Source organism: Poeciliopsis prolifica, unplaced genomic scaffold (assembly GCF_027474105.1).
Source record: "Poeciliopsis prolifica strain line A6 unplaced genomic scaffold, Auburn_PproV2 SCAFFOLD007, whole genome shotgun sequence".
In the NCBI taxonomy this organism is placed as follows: domain Eukaryota; kingdom Metazoa; phylum Chordata; class Actinopteri; order Cyprinodontiformes; family Poeciliidae; genus Poeciliopsis; species Poeciliopsis prolifica.
Genome location: NW_026562382.1, coordinates 17,280,511 through 17,297,579, shown reverse-complemented (window position 1 = coordinate 17,297,579; position 17,069 = coordinate 17,280,511). Strand labels below are relative to the sequence as shown.

The 17,069-nt window shown below is 36.3% G+C and overlaps 2 protein-coding genes across 7 annotated transcripts in view; one reads left to right on the top strand and one right to left on the bottom strand.

Moving 5' to 3' along the window:
• The window catches only part of myo1b (myosin IB), a 77,449-nt gene extending 72,037 nt beyond the window's left edge, over window positions 1-5,412 (bottom strand). For 5 of the 6 annotated variants that reach the window (XM_055031389.1, XM_055031392.1, XM_055031391.1 and 2 more), the window contains exons 1-2: window positions 5,336-5,412; window positions 3,462-3,750 (exon numbers count right to left, since the gene is read on the bottom strand). The gene's annotated coding sequence lies outside the window, so the exon portion shown is untranslated. Of the gene's footprint in view, window positions 1-2,861; window positions 2,933-3,461; window positions 3,751-5,335 lie in introns of those variants that run through there. The other variant, XM_055031390.1, reaches the window with a different exon arrangement.
• Window positions 5,288-16,478, top strand: LOC129360896 (eIF5-mimic protein 2-A-like). Its single transcript, XM_055031396.1, has 12 exons — window positions 5,288-5,405; window positions 5,907-5,980; window positions 7,731-7,907; window positions 10,061-10,155; window positions 10,245-10,310; window positions 10,441-10,576; window positions 13,310-13,419; window positions 13,617-13,787; window positions 14,096-14,242; window positions 15,162-15,300; window positions 15,561-15,683; window positions 15,774-16,478. Exons 2-12 carry the CDS (start codon window positions 5,917-5,919, stop codon window positions 15,803-15,805), a joined length of 1,260 nt encoding a protein of 419 aa, XP_054887371.1. The 5' UTR covers window positions 5,288-5,405; window positions 5,907-5,916; the 3' UTR covers window positions 15,806-16,478.
• The last annotated feature ends 591 nt before the right edge of the window (window positions 16,479-17,069 follow it).

Below are 17,069 nucleotides of genomic sequence, written 5' to 3'. Positions count from 1 at the left end.
AAATGAGCATAAACTAAGCTTCTTACATCTGATTATAACCATTCCAGTAATTGTGGCAAAAGAAAACATGCTAACAAAATATTAGTCACATAGTACTTGTTCTACAGATTAGCTCAGGATGAATCTATGAATGATATTCAATAACCTTTTGTAGCACACACTTTCAAAACTACAGATCCAACTGAAGTAACGAACATTTTTTCTCTGTCTTATTTTTAAGACAATGTAATATTTTTTAAAGTCAACCAAAGTTTCTCGGAACTACTTCTTAGTAATCCACTACTTCCTGTTTCTCTGGGGTATAAATATAACATGACAGAAGCATTTCTTTTAGCCATTAAATATTGCACTATTAAAAACAGTAAAAGAACAATCATTCTGTGGGCAATGATCTAAAGGAGAGTGTGAGAAACAATATGTGCCCTCATTTAAATTTAAACAAACCAATGTCTGGATCCCTTTTTGAAAGGGAATTAAATGACCAATTTAATTTTACGATCTTTACTAAGGGTCCAGACAAATTTGTATGAGTCTATTTTATGGCAGTCAAAGCAGTTGAAAACTCTTCATTTTGACCATTAAATGCAACATCTGGTCAGATTAGAAAAAGCACAAGTCTTTAATGTTCACAACATGCATATTATAGCAAGTCGTTTCACAAGATTTCCTCTGGTTCAGGTTTGTTCATAGGCAGGTGTGACATACAAGGAGGTATAATTCACTCCAATAAATACATTTATTTGGCTGTTATTTTGGAGTTAAACTAAAAAACTATTTTGACTCTGAAGTAGCAAATTAAATTTGAAAAAAAGAACAAGGGTGCATTTGTGCAGTCAAGTGCCCTCTGCATAAGAGGTACAGTTAGTCTGGCTAACCCTTATAGGAGTGAATTGAAAAAGCAGCTGTGTTGGACCTGACGAAGCAGAGGGAGAGAGAGAGGAGGAAAATGAATGTACAGTATTCGTAGTGTGGTTCCCAGGGGATAAAAAGGAGGTGAAATATAAGCAGTTAAGCTTAACTGGTGGAAGACATCCAGAGCTGCACTGTAAAGTGAACATTTCTCCAAGGCGGATAACTCAGAAAACATGTACATCGTTTGATTTCAATCAGAAAAGAAAAAATAAGTTGGATACTAATGTACCATAATATGGATGAGTTCCTGAACTAGGATCACTGAGAGGACTACTGATTCTTCCTGGCTTCTGAGTGGCTTTCTCAACTGTGTCAACTGTGTTGACGCAGGCCTAACACAAGCCACACGCCCCAGTACACAGACTGACAAGTGCAAACACTATTCATCACCATGGCATAGGTGAAGGGACTTTGATCCTCTATACACCCTGCTCCAAACCACATCACCCCACAGTGTTTTTGATGGGGTTTTTGGCACATTCAGAAATACTGTGGCAGCTCCCATCAGGCTGCCTGAAAAGCTCCCACAGAGTGGAACTACTGGCCACCAGTCCCACACGCTGCCCTTCTTCCAGCTGAGCTAAACGATTGTTACCTCCCCATCTCCTCACCACAGCTCTGTTAGCTCATTACCTTTCACCGTCACACTACATCAATGTTTGTTTGATCAGCAAGCATAATAAAGTTCCCATCTGGATCCCCACAGGGAAACTTGCCAAAAAAGGAGGGACATGGTTGTGGAAAACCACAAAGGGGAGGAAGACAAACTCATTTCATGAAAAAAAAAAAAAAGGTCTTCTCTAATCCAGTGACTTCAAGTCCACCAGAACAAGAGAAACTTCAAGCTTGGAAAACCAATGCTGAATGTCCAGATGTTTCCTAACCAGGGTGTAATGGAGATGATTGAAATGCCAAATAGGCAAATGATTTTATTATTATTGTTTATTTTATATTTTCCCACCACAGCTGCTTTTGACTGTCATAGGGCATCAGCCTTTACTGTGACCAAGTCTGGATCTCACAGGAAAATCCAGGTCCAGCCAGCATGGGTGAACCTTGGAAGCTTTCTCTCTAACAGAAGAATACTTTTATTCATTCTGAGCAGGAATGTATTCCAAAAAAGAGTCAAAGGAGCTATTAAAGCTACCTGTCAGGCTATTATGCAACATTAAACTCATTTTTACATATTTAACTTGTCTATTATGCAACTTAGTAAAACCTTCATTTGAAATGAAACCTTCCAAAAACAATCTCCACAAACCTTTTGTGATTTTGGGGAAATCTCAGAAGGGCTTAAGGAAACCACATATAATTCATGTAGAACATATTTTTTATGCCTCCCATGCACAACTCTGGTAACATTACATAATGTCACCATGGCATTACCATCAATCATTTTTCCGTGCATATCCTTTTTAATTCTTTTAAAATTAGATTCTTCCATCAACTAATTCTACTATTATTAAGTACAATTATTAAGATTGTATTTAACAACATTGGATGGATTTCAGAAGACAAAGTAACACTTGGCAGTAGCTCTTAAAAAAAGGGCATGAGCAGATCTATCAGCACTAAACTGCAATTTTCATTCAATAAAGGCATCACCCATGCATTATACAGCGTTACATTTGATTATTAGGGACATCCTCATGCAGAAATAGGAACATACTGAGGTGTTAACGTACATAAGGAAAAAGGCCAGTAAAAGCTTAATCATATGCCAAAGAGTGTTGAAAGTTGCTCAGCTGCCATCTTGTTTACCAAGGCCAGGTGATCAGTTAAGTTCTTGCGCCTGTTGTGACGTCATCGATTGAATGCACAAAGTTGGGGGAGGATTCCCCGTCAGTGGCTTTTTTAACTGCAGTATCCTGTCCAGCTTTTTTGTCAGTCTATGTGTGTTCGGGAACCAAATAATAATAATAATAATAAATTAATATCCAGTAGCCTACCTTTAAAATCTGCAAACGCACTACTATAATCGTTTCATCATTTTCACCACGAGCTCCGGATAAAGCGCCCGCCCACACGCCGCTGTGGAAATAACGCAAATAACTGAACTTTTCAGATTTGTTCTGGTATAATCAAACCCCGCATATTCAACAGACTGCTCGCATTGCTTTGTGCCGTTAAAAAGTGAACTTGTGCGACAACCGCTTGTAAAGAGGACTTGACTGCGCCGCTGTCCTGCAGCGGTTGGCGTCGCCTCAAATTGCTCCTGCTCACAGATGTTGCTAATTAGCGACCGTGAACAAAACTGCTGCTGCTGCAAGAGTCTCACTCTGAAGTACAAACGAGCTGTTTTTGGACGCAACGTGCATACTCGTTGTTTTAGTTAAAGTAGTATTTGTTCAAAGGAAAAGTAAATAAAGAGATAAGTGAGCCCCCAACCCCCCTCCTCAACTCCAAAAAGAGGAGAAAAAAAATGAATGAGACTGGAAGAAGGCAACCCAGTGACAGTACAAAGTTAACTTCTGAGGAGTTGCGCATACACGTCAAAACTAAAACATAACTATTTCACTCAGCCAAGCAGCGGAGTTTATCCAACTCACTTCTCTTTAGCTCTGACAGAGTTGCTCCTCTTCGTCCTGAATCCCGTCCGCGGACAAGACTATGATCCCGGGTGCTTCTCCAACTCTGGAGTGGACTCCCAAAGCCTATCCCGGCTGTTTTCGGTTGAAGTTGAGTCTGCTGTCTGGATGAGGCTGAAAGCGGCTGTCTCATCCGGATCTCAGCACTTTGACTGGAGCTCCGGATGGATTTGAGAGCTCACAAACTGCCGGGCGTAGGGAGTGGCTGGAGCGGCGTCTCTGGGTTTGTCCAGAGTCCCTTAATCACCTTCTGTGTGGGGGGGAGGAGGTGGATTTGTGATGCATTCAAGTACCGCAGGAACAATGTGCGCCTGTTTTCAACTATACATAAAATGCTAAATAACACACACACACACAAACATACAGACATATATATATATTTACATGATGATTTTCCACTTACAGATAAAGAAAATATATGTACGGTAAGACAATTGCATTAGACATACAATTAAACATTAAGACATAAATGTGAACTTAATAAAAAAAAATCTAAGCACTTTTAATTTGACAAGCCTTGTCAAAACATGTTCTAATTTATTGTAAATTTTACTAAATATGACAACCACCTATGATGCAGTTGGGACACTAAAGCATTTTGTACATGTTCTATTTGAAATAATATTTGGTATGAAAGGTGCATTGTTTTCTTAATTCATCTTCCTCATCAGTTTTTTTTTATTTAAATGAGCAAATTTGATTAAATTACACAGTTGAAACCACACCAGGGGAAAGTTGAAAATATAGTGATGATCTGAATAGTGTTTTGTGTTCTCCTGTCCTTTTCACAGACTGCTTTCAAGTGTTTTAGTTTTGCCATCACTTTAGAAAATCTGTGGAGTTTTCTCAAAGACATCTCAAATGTTTTGCTGTAGAATACAAAACACTTGAATGTGAACAGTGCATTTGATCCAGAGAAAAGAGTTAATTCAGGCCTTTTCCAAGAGAACTGCAATACCATCAAGGTTGGTTTTTGGGGTGCAAGAATATGTAACATTAAGTTGGAACGTGGAATGAAAAATAGTTTAGCAAAATCTACAACGTGTCCGGAAAGTAACAAGGGTTGCAACATACATACATGCATGCCTCCGTTTATTTTATGTCGCTTAATTTTGGCATTTTCAAATGATCATCTAATGAAACAACGGACTGGTTTCCAAATGATGTAGTTCTCTTCTAATCTATTGGAGTCAGTTGTCAAGGGCCAGTATCCTGAATGTTAGTTGCAGTCCAAAGAGCAATTTTTGAACAAAATAAACCTTTTTTAGAGTTAGTTTAAAATAAACATATTAATGTCTGATAATGTGATATTTGGATAATATACATACATCCTTCAATATTTGGGATGACTGTTCGCTTGGATATAATCGTTAACAATATTTGGGGAAAGTTCCTGAATACTTAAACTTACGAGATGAGCTTTAACGCAGCATTAAAGTTTCCCCTGAAACCCACATGGACAGATTCATCATCCTCCTCCTCCAGGCAGCACAATATCCCCCTCCTGTGTCTTAATTTTACATCGCAACGACTTGCTGACAACTGTCTAATGACGCTGGCTCAATTTTGCTTGTTCAGGAGTGAAACATGTGTTTTATTCAGTTGTAGATCCTCTGTATGTGAAGCATTTCTTTTTTCGTGAATCCATGTTTTGCAGGTTCTTCACAAATATAAAACGCTAAAAAATAATAAGTAGAATAAATACATAAATAAATAAAAACAATATCTCACAGCTTTAACAACTGGAAACTTGCTGATATTAAATTGTCGCTGGTATTGTTTTCTCTGTTGTGTGCGCATGCGCGCTGACGTCTACCGTTTCCTCTTCCCTGTACCTGATTGAGCTGCAGTCCAGTTGTACCATATTTTTTCGACGGGCTGTTTTTGATCCAAAAAGGAATTTTGGTGAGTTTCTCTCTAATTTTGCTCGTTGTTTATCCGGGTTCTGGTTATTACACTCAACCGTTACGTCAATGTCCGTTACGAAGATCAATTATTGCTAAACGGTCGCTGCAGTTTAGCTAGCTGCCTCAGATATTTCTACTTCTGTGAGATTTAACGCCAACTTATTGGTTTCGGTGCTGTTGTTTTGTCAGGCCTTAGTTGATTCGTATTTGTTCATTTTAAGCTAGATGTATCTACTTAAAGATTCACTTCTTTATTAAGCAGTGTCAGTGTCATTTTGTTGTTTATTATAACGGAAAACAAATGTGACATAGTTGCTGATGGCTTACAATAGTGATTTACGCCCAGTTGTCAGGGTTTATAAACGCTTCTTCAAATTGTAAATCAACAAACTCGACTGCAAGTAATGCATGCCCTCAGTTAAATCACACTGTTGCTCTTTCGCTACAATGTAAATCTTTATGATTATTTCTAAGTCTTGCCTAACTTCTTGTTTTGCAGACTGTCTTTTATGAGTAATCAAAGGCAACAGAAGCCTACGCTAACAGGCCAGCGTTTCAAACCTCGAAAAAGAGGTAAGCGTTACACTTTGAACCACGTGATTTTTGCATTTTGTCCTGCAGTGTTAAAAGACTTGAAATGCCTGTTTCAAAATAAATACTGTTTGGCTTGTGCTGTTGCTGCTGAATCTTTCTTTAAATGTTTAAATATGGTTTTATATAGCAAATATATCAACAAAAATTCAAGCTTAAATGAAATACTGTAGTTATTTTCAACGGTTTCAAATCAGACACTACCTTGCTGCCCAGATTGTGAAACCCATTTAGGTAAAAGTTTTATGCAGAATATTACAAAAACCAATGGAAATATTCAGAAATGGGAGAAGGATTTTGGAATAATTTCAGTATCTTGTATGTTGCATTTTTACCTGTATTTACTCCTGATGTTCATATTAATTTGCAGTCAGAAACTATTATTTCTACTTGAAAATACGCACTGAAACCTTTTGTTAATTATTTGCCCTACTTATTTATCTTGTATATCAATATGATTCCACCCTGGGTTCAGTTAGGTATTTTAATTCTGACTCTTACAGGAGTTATTTTTAAGCTCTCTTTGATTTGTGCAGAAAAGATCAGGATGCATTTTACTGTCTGTTGTATTTGTACAACTACATGTGACCGGATATCTTTAATCTTGATGGACTTGCAGCTTGTGTTACAGCCTATGTGTTTTGCCCCTACATTCATGAACATGGTAACATATAAAGAATATGTCACTGATTCCTTTCAGGGCAAAAGACATTTAAGTTAGACATGGCACAATTCCCATGTCCAAATACGTACCTGAAAAGAAGAGCATTGCATTATTTTGGAGCTTTTAAAAGCTCCAATAAATAATAGAATGGCTCTTAGTCAACTCTTTCCTTTGACTTATTGTTCCCAACTTCCACTACATTTTATAGTCTATTTAAAAGTACATTTCTTTTGTAATTGGATTTTTTGATGCATAATAGGTATCATTAATCATAAAATTCTTAAATTTGTGTGATGCATATTCTGTATAGTTTTATTTCACCGTAGGAGATGACGGCACAGGTATGTTTTATGAATAAGGTTGTATCAATTAAACTCCTCTCCTATTTGAGGGCTTAATTAATGGCTCTAAACTGTGACTCTGATTTACAGTCCACCATGTTAGCTTCTCTTCAGAGGACTCAGAATTTTTTTCTCCACTGGTGGAATTGCACCTCACTTTTTGCACCACAGTTATGAAGTAATCTTTAGAGAAGATTAAAGTTTAACGCTTTTATCAGTTAAAGGCCATTATAAAGAACTCTGTGTTATGAAGACTTCTACATTTATATTCTTAAATGATCTTAAGAAATTCAAGTGAAGATGGGACTCCTGAACTGATTAGAATAACTGGTTTATGTAATTTAACAGTAACACAACCCCATTACCCTATTGTAAAGTAAGCAGATTGTAGAAACCAAACTCAAATCTTTGGTTGTTGCAAGTGATGCAAAATGTCCCCAAGGCAGGTAATTGGTGCATAGTTTAAACAAATCTCTGGATGGGTTCATGTTAGCATTGTTTGGTTAAAAGTTGAAAATCAGAAATCTAAAAGTTTTCCATATATTTGCTTCATAACATCGGTGACATATTGAAAAAAATATCATAAATGTACTGAAAAGGATTGGTGAAGTTCAAATAAGAATCTTTTAAGGGTCATTTGAGGATATTTCTGTTTACCTACTGGTCATAAGTGGTTAGCTATAAAACCGTCAAATTTCTGTTTTTGTTTCGTCTTTTTGTTTCATAGATGAAAAAGAGAGGTTTGACCCATCCCAGTTTCAGGAAAGCATTGTGCAAGGTCTAGATCAAAGCGGCTCTGATCTGGAAGCTGTTGCAAAGTTCCTTGATGCCTCTGGTGCCAAGCTCGACTACAGACGATATGCCGAGACTCTGTTCGACATCCTGGTGGCTGGAGGAATGCTGGGTGAGAGTCCTTGCAAAAATCTTTTCAAACTTTATTCGTCATTAAGTTCTCAGCAGTGCATGAGTTTTGGTTCTGAATGACAGTAGACTCTTGGGGCAAAGAGCACCAAGACTGAAGCTCCTCCTTTCAAATCTGAATAGATAGTTATGAAATGTTTCCTCAAGCAAATCAACAAGAAGCATAGAAGGAGAATAAATCTGCTGCATGCTTATTTCAGCTTACCTGTTCCAACATGTTTCAAGCAGGTAGAAAATTGTTGATCACAAGTAAAATAAATTCTGCTGAGTGGGTGAAAGAAATGACATATCACCACTACAAACAAACAAAAAGTGAAATTAAATAAGATTAGTAACCTTTAAACATCATCAGTTGGTACCAGAATCAGTTTTGCTTGATAGTCAAACAACCAGTAACTCCTCTTGATCTGCAAATGTGGTCTGCCAAGTCATTTTTTAAAACATTTTTGCACCTTTGTCTTTGAACCTGCTTTCACAAAGAAACAGCTTGACTTCTCATTATCATCTCATTTTGGTGAAATGTAGTACGTAGCGAAATCAGCTGTAAAAGAGCGTTTTTTTTTTTGTTCTTTTTAAAATATCAAATGTTCTGTTTTCAATTATTTCAATTGTCTTGAAAAGATTCAACTGTGCCCATATTTCAACATTTTGTTTTAAATTTCCTTTTGTATTAAATTAGGTTTCTATTTTATTCCATTCAATTTATTTAATAAGTAATTAGAATTTCTCAAATAATTAGACAAATTCTAATCAGCAACACATAGAGCATTGATCATGTATTTGATCAATGTGCTAGAATTTGTGTGTTTTACTGACTGCTCAGTGTAGAAGAAGCAACAAGCTCTTACAAAAGGAATTCATCAATAAACCTTCAATTGTTGTAAACCAGCAAAAAAAAAAAATCTACTACTAAAGCTGTTTTCTTGTTATTTTTTTATTTTTTTGATACTGCATCCAGCTCCTTGGGTGAAATAGCAAATATTTCTTCATTTCTTTTTTTTTTTGCTGTTTTAATCAGTCATAACTGTATTACAGTTTCCTTACATATAAGCACAACTTTAACAAACGAAACATTACAGAGCAGTTAGGAGAAAAAAAAAAAAACATTTCTAATCTGGATTCTATCGTTTGCAATGATTTACCAACCTCTATGAAGTACAAATGATTAATAAATATGTTGACATTCTTTAGAAATACGGTTGAATCTTTTTGTCTCAATTTAACATCTTTATTTATTTATTTTTTAAAAGCAATAAGAAGGTTATGTTCAATTTGCTACAAAGTGATGTGCAATGGAATGGCCCTTTTATCATAATCATGTGCCACCACTGGAGATGGTCACCAGACCAGACCATACTAGTGATGACAAAAAGCAACTGGAGAAAAAGGCTTCTCTAGTAGTTTTACTCTGCAACTATTGAGGACATAACATTTTCAAAAGGCCTCGCTTGTTAGTTAGCACATATACATTTAACAGCTGGTGGTCTGTGGGAATTGTAATGTTTCTTTCTTACTTTCAATGCCTTTATTTCAACTCTGTAATATAAAAAAAATGTTTTTGAAGAAGAAGAAGGTAAACAAAACGGATGCATCTCAATAGCTGTATCAAACTGTAATGCATCGAATTACAGACAATCTCACAATCTCTCTTCTTTGGCAGATTATAACCATAGTCTAATCCTTCACAAGCTAATTTTGTCATATTTTCCAGCACTGGATTAGTAAGTTTAACTTTTATTGGCTTGAACAGAGAGAATTTAGCAGCTGGCCAAAACTTGTCATCAATAACTTATTATTTTTTTCTGCATGCATACAGCTGAGAAATATGAACTTACGTAGGACATGATTGGTTTAATATGTAACTTAAAAAGTGGACTCACTTTAATTATTGGTGTTATAATAATAGTGATCTTCAAAAATCCCTCTTGTTTTAATCAGGTTTTTTAGCAATCTGTTGGGAATAGGTTTGTATTGGTTAACTAACAATCTTAGGAATGGTGATTGTAAATGTGGAACAAGATGAACAATAATTGAAGTTTGCTTTGATTGAAAGAATGATGGACATTTTAGACAGAGATTGATCTAAAGTTTTAACTGGGAGATTAATGAAGTAGTAAAAACAGCGTGTGTTTTTAGCCCCAGGTGGTACTCTGTCTGAAGACATGACCTGCACAGATTTTTGTGTCTTCAAAGCAAAAGAGGACATGGAGACCATGCAAGCACATGCACAGGTGAGTAATCTCATTTTCAGGTGAAAAGAAAAAAAGAGCAATATATCGTAAACAAAAACTTTCCATGCAATTGTACTTTGTATTTTTAGGTATTCAACAAACTCATCAGACGTTATAAATACTTGGAAAAGGGATTTGAGGAAGAAATCAAAAAGGTGTGATATTTTACAAGAATCTTCATATCCGTTGCCATTTTGTCTTAAATCTACAATTAAATGGAGGAAGCGACATTGTTTTACTGGATTCAGCCAACAGAATTAAATTCCTGTGCTTACTGTTTGGCAGCTGCTGCTGTTTCTCAAGGGCTTCACAGAGGCTGAACGCAACAAACTGGCCATGCTCACGGGAATTCTGCTGGCCAACGGCAATCTCTCTGCATCCATTCTCAGCAGCCTCTTTAATGAAAACTTGGTCAAAGAAGGTAACCGGTTTAATCTTTCACTGGTCCTTAGTGCTTATTTCCTGTCTTCACAAATTGTAGTCTGCAAACTCTTTAGCTTTGAAATTATTTTAGCTTCTATTGTTGTAAATCAAAATGTATCACCAGGTGAAATAAATGGTGACTGGGAGGATGATAACATGAACTCTCCAGCAACTCGAGTGGACTGAGTTTATGTTTATGTTTTAACACAATGTAGCTATTTAATATGTCAAGAATATATACATTTCTTGGTTGTGTTAATTCAGGTTTATTTATGCAGCACCAGTTCACAATTAAAGGAAAAAATGTTCAAGGCAACAAATTGATTGGCCCTCTGATTTCACAGTTGGGCTTTGGAGTAAGTCAGGGGTGCCCAAAGTCGGTCCTCGAGGGCTGGCACCCTTGATGTTTTAGTTCTCTCCTGGTAGCACCACCAACCTTTTCAGCATGTCAGTGTTCTTCTTAGGCCTTCTGACGAGCCATCATTTGATCCAGGTGCGTTAAACCAGGGGGAGAACTGAAACATTCAGGATGCCGGCCCTCAAGGACCGACTTTGGGCACCCCTGGATTAAGTTGTTGTTGTGAAATTTAATGAGTGCATGAAATGTACACCCTCAGGTTTAGTCGCACACTGTGAAAAAGTTCAGTACTGCTTTATTCAGTTGTCTGCTTTGTATTTATAGACAGCTGTTTAGCAAGCAGTCACATTTTCTGTGTGTCATCATAGTGTCACATTTGTTTTTACAAATACTGACATACCTGTTTTTATGTCAGGTTCTGCTGCTCATCTTTGTGTAGTTTCCTTTCCACACAAGGTTATATTTTAATTTTTTGACCAGATTTATTTCACTGTGTGAATAACTGGAGTTACAAGTGTAAAGTGTTCTAATCATGTGCTGATCCTTATTTAACAAACTTTCTGATTGGTTTGGTGGATTGCATAAAAATCTGAATTAAGCACCTGCTTAATTAAGCACATTGACCTTAGAAAAATACAATCGGATGGGATGAGGGATAGTGGAAATCTGTATCGACAAGAAAAAGCTTGATTGGTGCATTAAATAAAATAATTGCATGATCTTCAATGCAGATAAAATGACCAACAGCTGAGAAAGTCTTAGTCTTGTCAAGTAAACAGTAATTTAGTAAACAGTAATTTAGGTGGAATTTTTTTCTTTTTTTTCCTAAGTAAATATTTTCTTTCACTGTCATGTGATGGCAGTTTGTTGTGCTCTGATATTTTTTTTTTCTGAAATAAGTAATCTGTGAATTTTCATTGCTGTATTTGTTTTGCATTTCTTAAATCTTTCAATCAAACAGTTTGTGGGCATCATAAATTGCTTCTGGCAGTCAGAAAAGCTGGTACCAAATATGCAGATAAGCATGTGGCTGGGAAACATGAGACTATCCTTGAGGAACTGAACAAATGGAATGGCATCTGATGAAACTGTTAAATTGAAGATGTATTAATATAAGAGATCAATCAAGCTATCTGCTTGGATTTCTTCACATTTTAAAAATCTCTTTAAGAACTATAAATATAAAAAAATATATTTTAATACTAGGTCAAATGAAAAAAATACTTGATTAAAAACGTTAAAATTTTTAAGCTGCTTAAAGTCACAGAGGGGTCTCTTAATAACTAAATGTCAAGTATGACTAAATTCTTCAGGTTATGGGACAATGAAATGTTTAAAAACAAAAAAAAAGAACTATAATAAATTACAGAATATCTCCCTTTTCAAGATAGACATAAAAAAACCTATTTTGTAACATTCATTCAAAGAACCAATCTTGTTAAATTATTATTCCCTTTATTTTAACATAACAGGAGTCCTAAGAAGCCCTCCTGCTGTAATCAATCATTTATTAATATTAGCATAAGAGGCTGTCAGTGTTATGCAGCTCTGCTGCTAAACAGAATTTCCTTTGTTTTTCTAAATATCAAAATGATTACAGTGAGCACCTGAAGATGTCTTCTGCATCCTATAGTAGTAATTTGCATGTTAAGTGACATTAGCATTTTTAGCTGTGCTTGCATGTATTCTTTGTAGAATCAGGGTAGATGTACCTTAACTGTGGGATGTACAAATAGATTTAGATATGTTCAGGCTCCTTAATGGCTGTCACAATAAATCAAAGCAAGCAACATATTTGGAGCAACAAATAATGTTGGTATTTGCTCTAATTTCTGTTTTCTGCACTCTTAGAAATAACAATAATGTATCACATATGTCAGATTAGCAAGAAGCTCCCCACAACAAAATCTTGTACTTTGCGTGAATATAGGCATCTATTACATGCTTATGCTATTAACTGTTGATAAAGCAATGCAAATTGTGTTGTGAGGTTTGCCTGGCTTTGATCTGGTTGTTTGTCTTTTGCTGGCTGCAGAAGTAAAAGATGGCCACATACATATGGCAGCTGATGAATAGCCTCAGTTAATCGAGCACCACCCATTATTAGTCACTTTACCCTTGAAACTTGACTCTTCAAATAGATGGACTGTTTTGTGGCCTACTTCACATGTTCATAAATATAAAGTTATTGAAATGCTATTTGTTGAAGTGATTATATAGATGTTACCCTGCCATATCCATCTCCATCTGCTTGATGGCCTTATTGCAATTAAAAGCCGCAGACTTACGTTTACCAATGTATTACGGAGGCCTAACTTAATCCTGGTAGATCTGTGTGCAGCAGCTGACTCACATTACCATTCATTTGTTCAGGTGTTTCAGCCTGCTTTGCCGTGAAACTCTTTAAATCCTGGCTTTCCGAGAAGGACATAAACTCAGTTGCTGGCAGTCTTCGGAAAGTTGGCATGGACAACAGACTTCTGGTGAGAATGACACATTTAATACAACATTATTACAGCAGAGTTAAGTCTTAAAAGTGTGTGCGCTTGGATTATGACTTGTTAAATAAAATGAGATTAGTAGAGGTGTTGTTCAGACATTCAGCAGTTCAAGTTTTTGTTAACGAATAAAGTCTGTTTCCGGCTGAAAAAGTCCCTACTAAACATTTCACTCCTTGCAGGAACTGTTTCCTGCAAATAAACGCAGTAGTGAGCACTTCACCAAGTACTTTGACGACGCAGGGCTAAAGGAGTTTTCAGACTTTGCCAAAAACCAGCAGTCTATAGGTGCACGCAAGGAGCTACAGAAAGAAATTGAAGATCAGATGTCACAAGGAGACTCCCTCAAGGATGTAAGTCCACTTAGTTTTCCTGCTTTCTCTGACACTGGGTTCTTTTTATGTAGCACACCACCAAGACTGGCTCTGAGAATCTCTTTCTTCTTGACCTTTGTCTGCCTTTGTCTTGAGGAGTGGCTGCAAATGGGTGCAGTGAATCAATGAAAAGTTTCTGCAATCCACTCAGCCTCGACAATATTATCACCTCCCGCATGCTTCTCTCGGGATTCCAACGCCTAACACATCTGGAGGGTTTGATTAGAGGCGCGATAATGCACATACTGGCTTTGGTTTCTCTGCATTGTCGTTACTGTGTTCGACAGATTATCGCATACACCCGAGAGGAAATGAAGAAGAGCAACATCTCAGAGCAGACAATGGTTGGACTGATTTGGTCCAGCGTGATGAGCTCTGTGGAGTGGAACAAGAAGGAGGAACTGGTCGCAGAACAAGCCATTAAACACTTAAAGGTGACACCTTAGTTAAGTTTTATAACGGTCTGCATTTTCTATTTAGCTGGTGAGAGGATAGCGAAGCAGAAAAGTAAAGAAACTTGGCTGGGTCTTTAAAGTGAAAGATACTGCTAAATCACTGCAGTTAGGGTAAGAAGAGAGCATTACAGGGCCTTGGAAAAGTATGCATACTACTTTGAAATTGTTTGAATTTTAATATAGTTTCCTGGAGTTTTATGTATTAGACATACTGGTTACTAATACCCTTACACAATATAATACACCCAGAAGTCTCCTAATTATCAAATTAACACTTGTGGAAGGTAATTTCAGTGTAAAGCCAGGTGTTCTGTGAAGATATTTTAAATAATATTAATGAACAAACGGCATAATGAAGACCAAGGAACACTATACAGGTCAGAAATAAAGTGGTGGAGAAGTTTAGAGCAGATTTTGATTATGAAAATATATCATGTCGGGTTGTTTTTCTTTTACACAGGTGGACAGGAAGCTAAAAAGACTGCAGTTCTGAGAGAAAATGTGTTAGAGGCTATTTCTGACTTGAGTTAATATCCAGCAGAACAAACCTAAAAACAGCCAGAGCTGTAATGAAAGAATTTTGATCAAAGGATGTTAATCTGTTAGAATGGTTCAGATTGAAGCAGAAGTTTTCTTTTCAGGTTCTTATTTATGTGATAAAAATGTTAAACTATGCCTTATCGTACACTGTTATACACTTTGTGTTCTTCAATAGAATAAATTTGGAAATCCTTTTATGTGTATGAATACTTTTCTTATGTGTCGGTTTGATCAATCATTTTCCACAAAAAATTAGAAAAAATGTTAAATGGTAGAGAAAATTCACTTTTTTTTTTAATCCATTTGGTTTCAAAACTGAAAATTCTCTTGTAAATCTACAAATGTCTCCCTTTCTCAGCAATACAGCCCACTGTTGAAGGCTTTTACATCCCAGGGATATTCTGAACTCACACTTCTGCTAAAGATCCAGGAGTACTGCTATGACAACATACACTTTATGAAGGCCTTCCAGAAAATTGTTGTTCTGCTCTACAAAGGTGAGTTAATTACGCCCATTCGGCTCCTTGTCGTGTGTTTGCCTTTTTGTGTGAGGGAAAACGGCTTGTTTTGTGTTGGAAAGCTATGTACGCTGCCAGATGGCCAGAGATTATAGCCAGAAAGTTTGTCTTGATTGATGTCATCAACCAGGCCTGGTGAATATTTTTTTTTTCTTTCCCCCACATCACCTGGGGACACATCTGTGCTCTTGGCATCAGGTTAAAAAGATGTTGCTTCTTTTCTTTTTTTATATTTCAAGCGGATGTCTTAAGTGAGGAAGCAATTCTGAAATGGTACAACGACGCCCATTCGCCCAAAGGACAAAGTGTTTTTTTGGCTCAGATGAAAACTTTTGTCGAATGGCTTAAAAACGCAGAGGAAGGTAGGCCACTCACCCATTCTCTCTCCAGCTAAGCTGCTGAAGTGTTATTTTGATTATTCTGTAAACTAACCTTTATTTTAATAATTTTAGAGTCCGAATCAGAGGAAGAAGAAACGGACTGAGGATTCCAAACGGCAAATTCAGTGCATCATTTCAATTTAACTATACATGAGATGCTGTCAAAGGATTCTTCTTTTTTTTTTTTTTTTTTTTTTTTTTTTTTTTTTTTTACAGAAGTCCTATGTTTTTTTTTTAATTCTCTACCTCTGCAAATAACCTGTCATGGAAGGGCTTTAATATTCTTTGGACTTCATACCTCTATAAATCAAAACTTGTACTTCTCTTTATATTTCTTAAGGACACAGTCTCAGTGCCAGATGGAGCTGAATGGGTATAAACTATTCTTTTCAAACAAGTTTTTCTTTTTTTTGAGAAAGGCAGTTTCCTTCTAAATTATCTGGTTTAAGAGATTTCAAAGTTTCTGTCTTTAGTCAGTTTGCCAGAGGTTCTTATGTGTAGCCATAATATACTGGTCATGCAAAAGACAAACGGTTTTCTGACCTCATATTAGATCTATGCCAATGATGTGACGACATTGAATTTACTGCCGGTTTTTAGATTCCGCCTTCATTATTGGTAATGGAGCCATGCTGTTTTACACAATCATGTTAATGGTGGTAAATGTTGCCCCTCAAAATTATTTTTGTTTTTCCGGGAAATCTTATGTCATTTTTGTAGGGTTTTACTCTTAAATCACAAATTTTAAAATAAAGAGAAAGAAGCTATTGTCCTGAATGTAGCGTTTGTTTCTGCATGTTAAAAGCAGACACCCTGAACTGTTGAAATTTTATTAAGATACAACCACGTTTTCAATTTATTTACCTTAAAAGTCACAACAATAATAGTTAAAAGTCTTCATACCGGTTTGGGGAAAAAAAATTTACCTTACAATTTTGGTTGTAAATTGGCAGCATGTGAAAAAGTTCCCTTTGGTCTGAAATACATTTTCAAGGCAATGTACAATGCAACCCAACTCATGGAAACGATCATAAGCAGACAATCATTTGAGAGAGTTGCATATGCAGAAACACAAATAATATTGCCTGTGTTTCTGCATGTTTACCTAAAACTTTCTACTAGTGGATTTCTTCTTGAATATCATAATCATCCAATCAGGAGAAACAGTTTGACATTCATAACCTTAAGTGCAAACAGTTATCTCAGTTTCCCCACTTTAAATCATAATTATGGTGCAGTCAAGGGTGCAGAAATGAGAGAGAAATCATTTAAAATGTTATTGACAGGTCAATACAGATACACACACAAAGTCTGAAAGGATATTCACCTGTCCAGTTTGGTGTATATGCACATGTAAATAACATAATA

Excerpts from the sequence above, each read along its gene's own strand:
- LOC129360896 (XM_055031396.1), top strand. The coding sequence starts at position 5,917 with ATGAGTAATCAAAGGCAACAGAAGCCTACGCTAACAGGCCAGCGTTTC. Across the intron at positions 5,981-7,730 it reads TTTCAAACCTCGAAAAAGAG|ATGAAAAAGAGAGGTTTGAC; the intron begins GTAAGCGTTACA and ends TTTGTTTCATAG. Across the intron at positions 10,577-13,309 it reads TGAAAACTTGGTCAAAGAAG|GTGTTTCAGCCTGCTTTGCC; the intron begins GTAACCGGTTTA and ends TCATTTGTTCAG.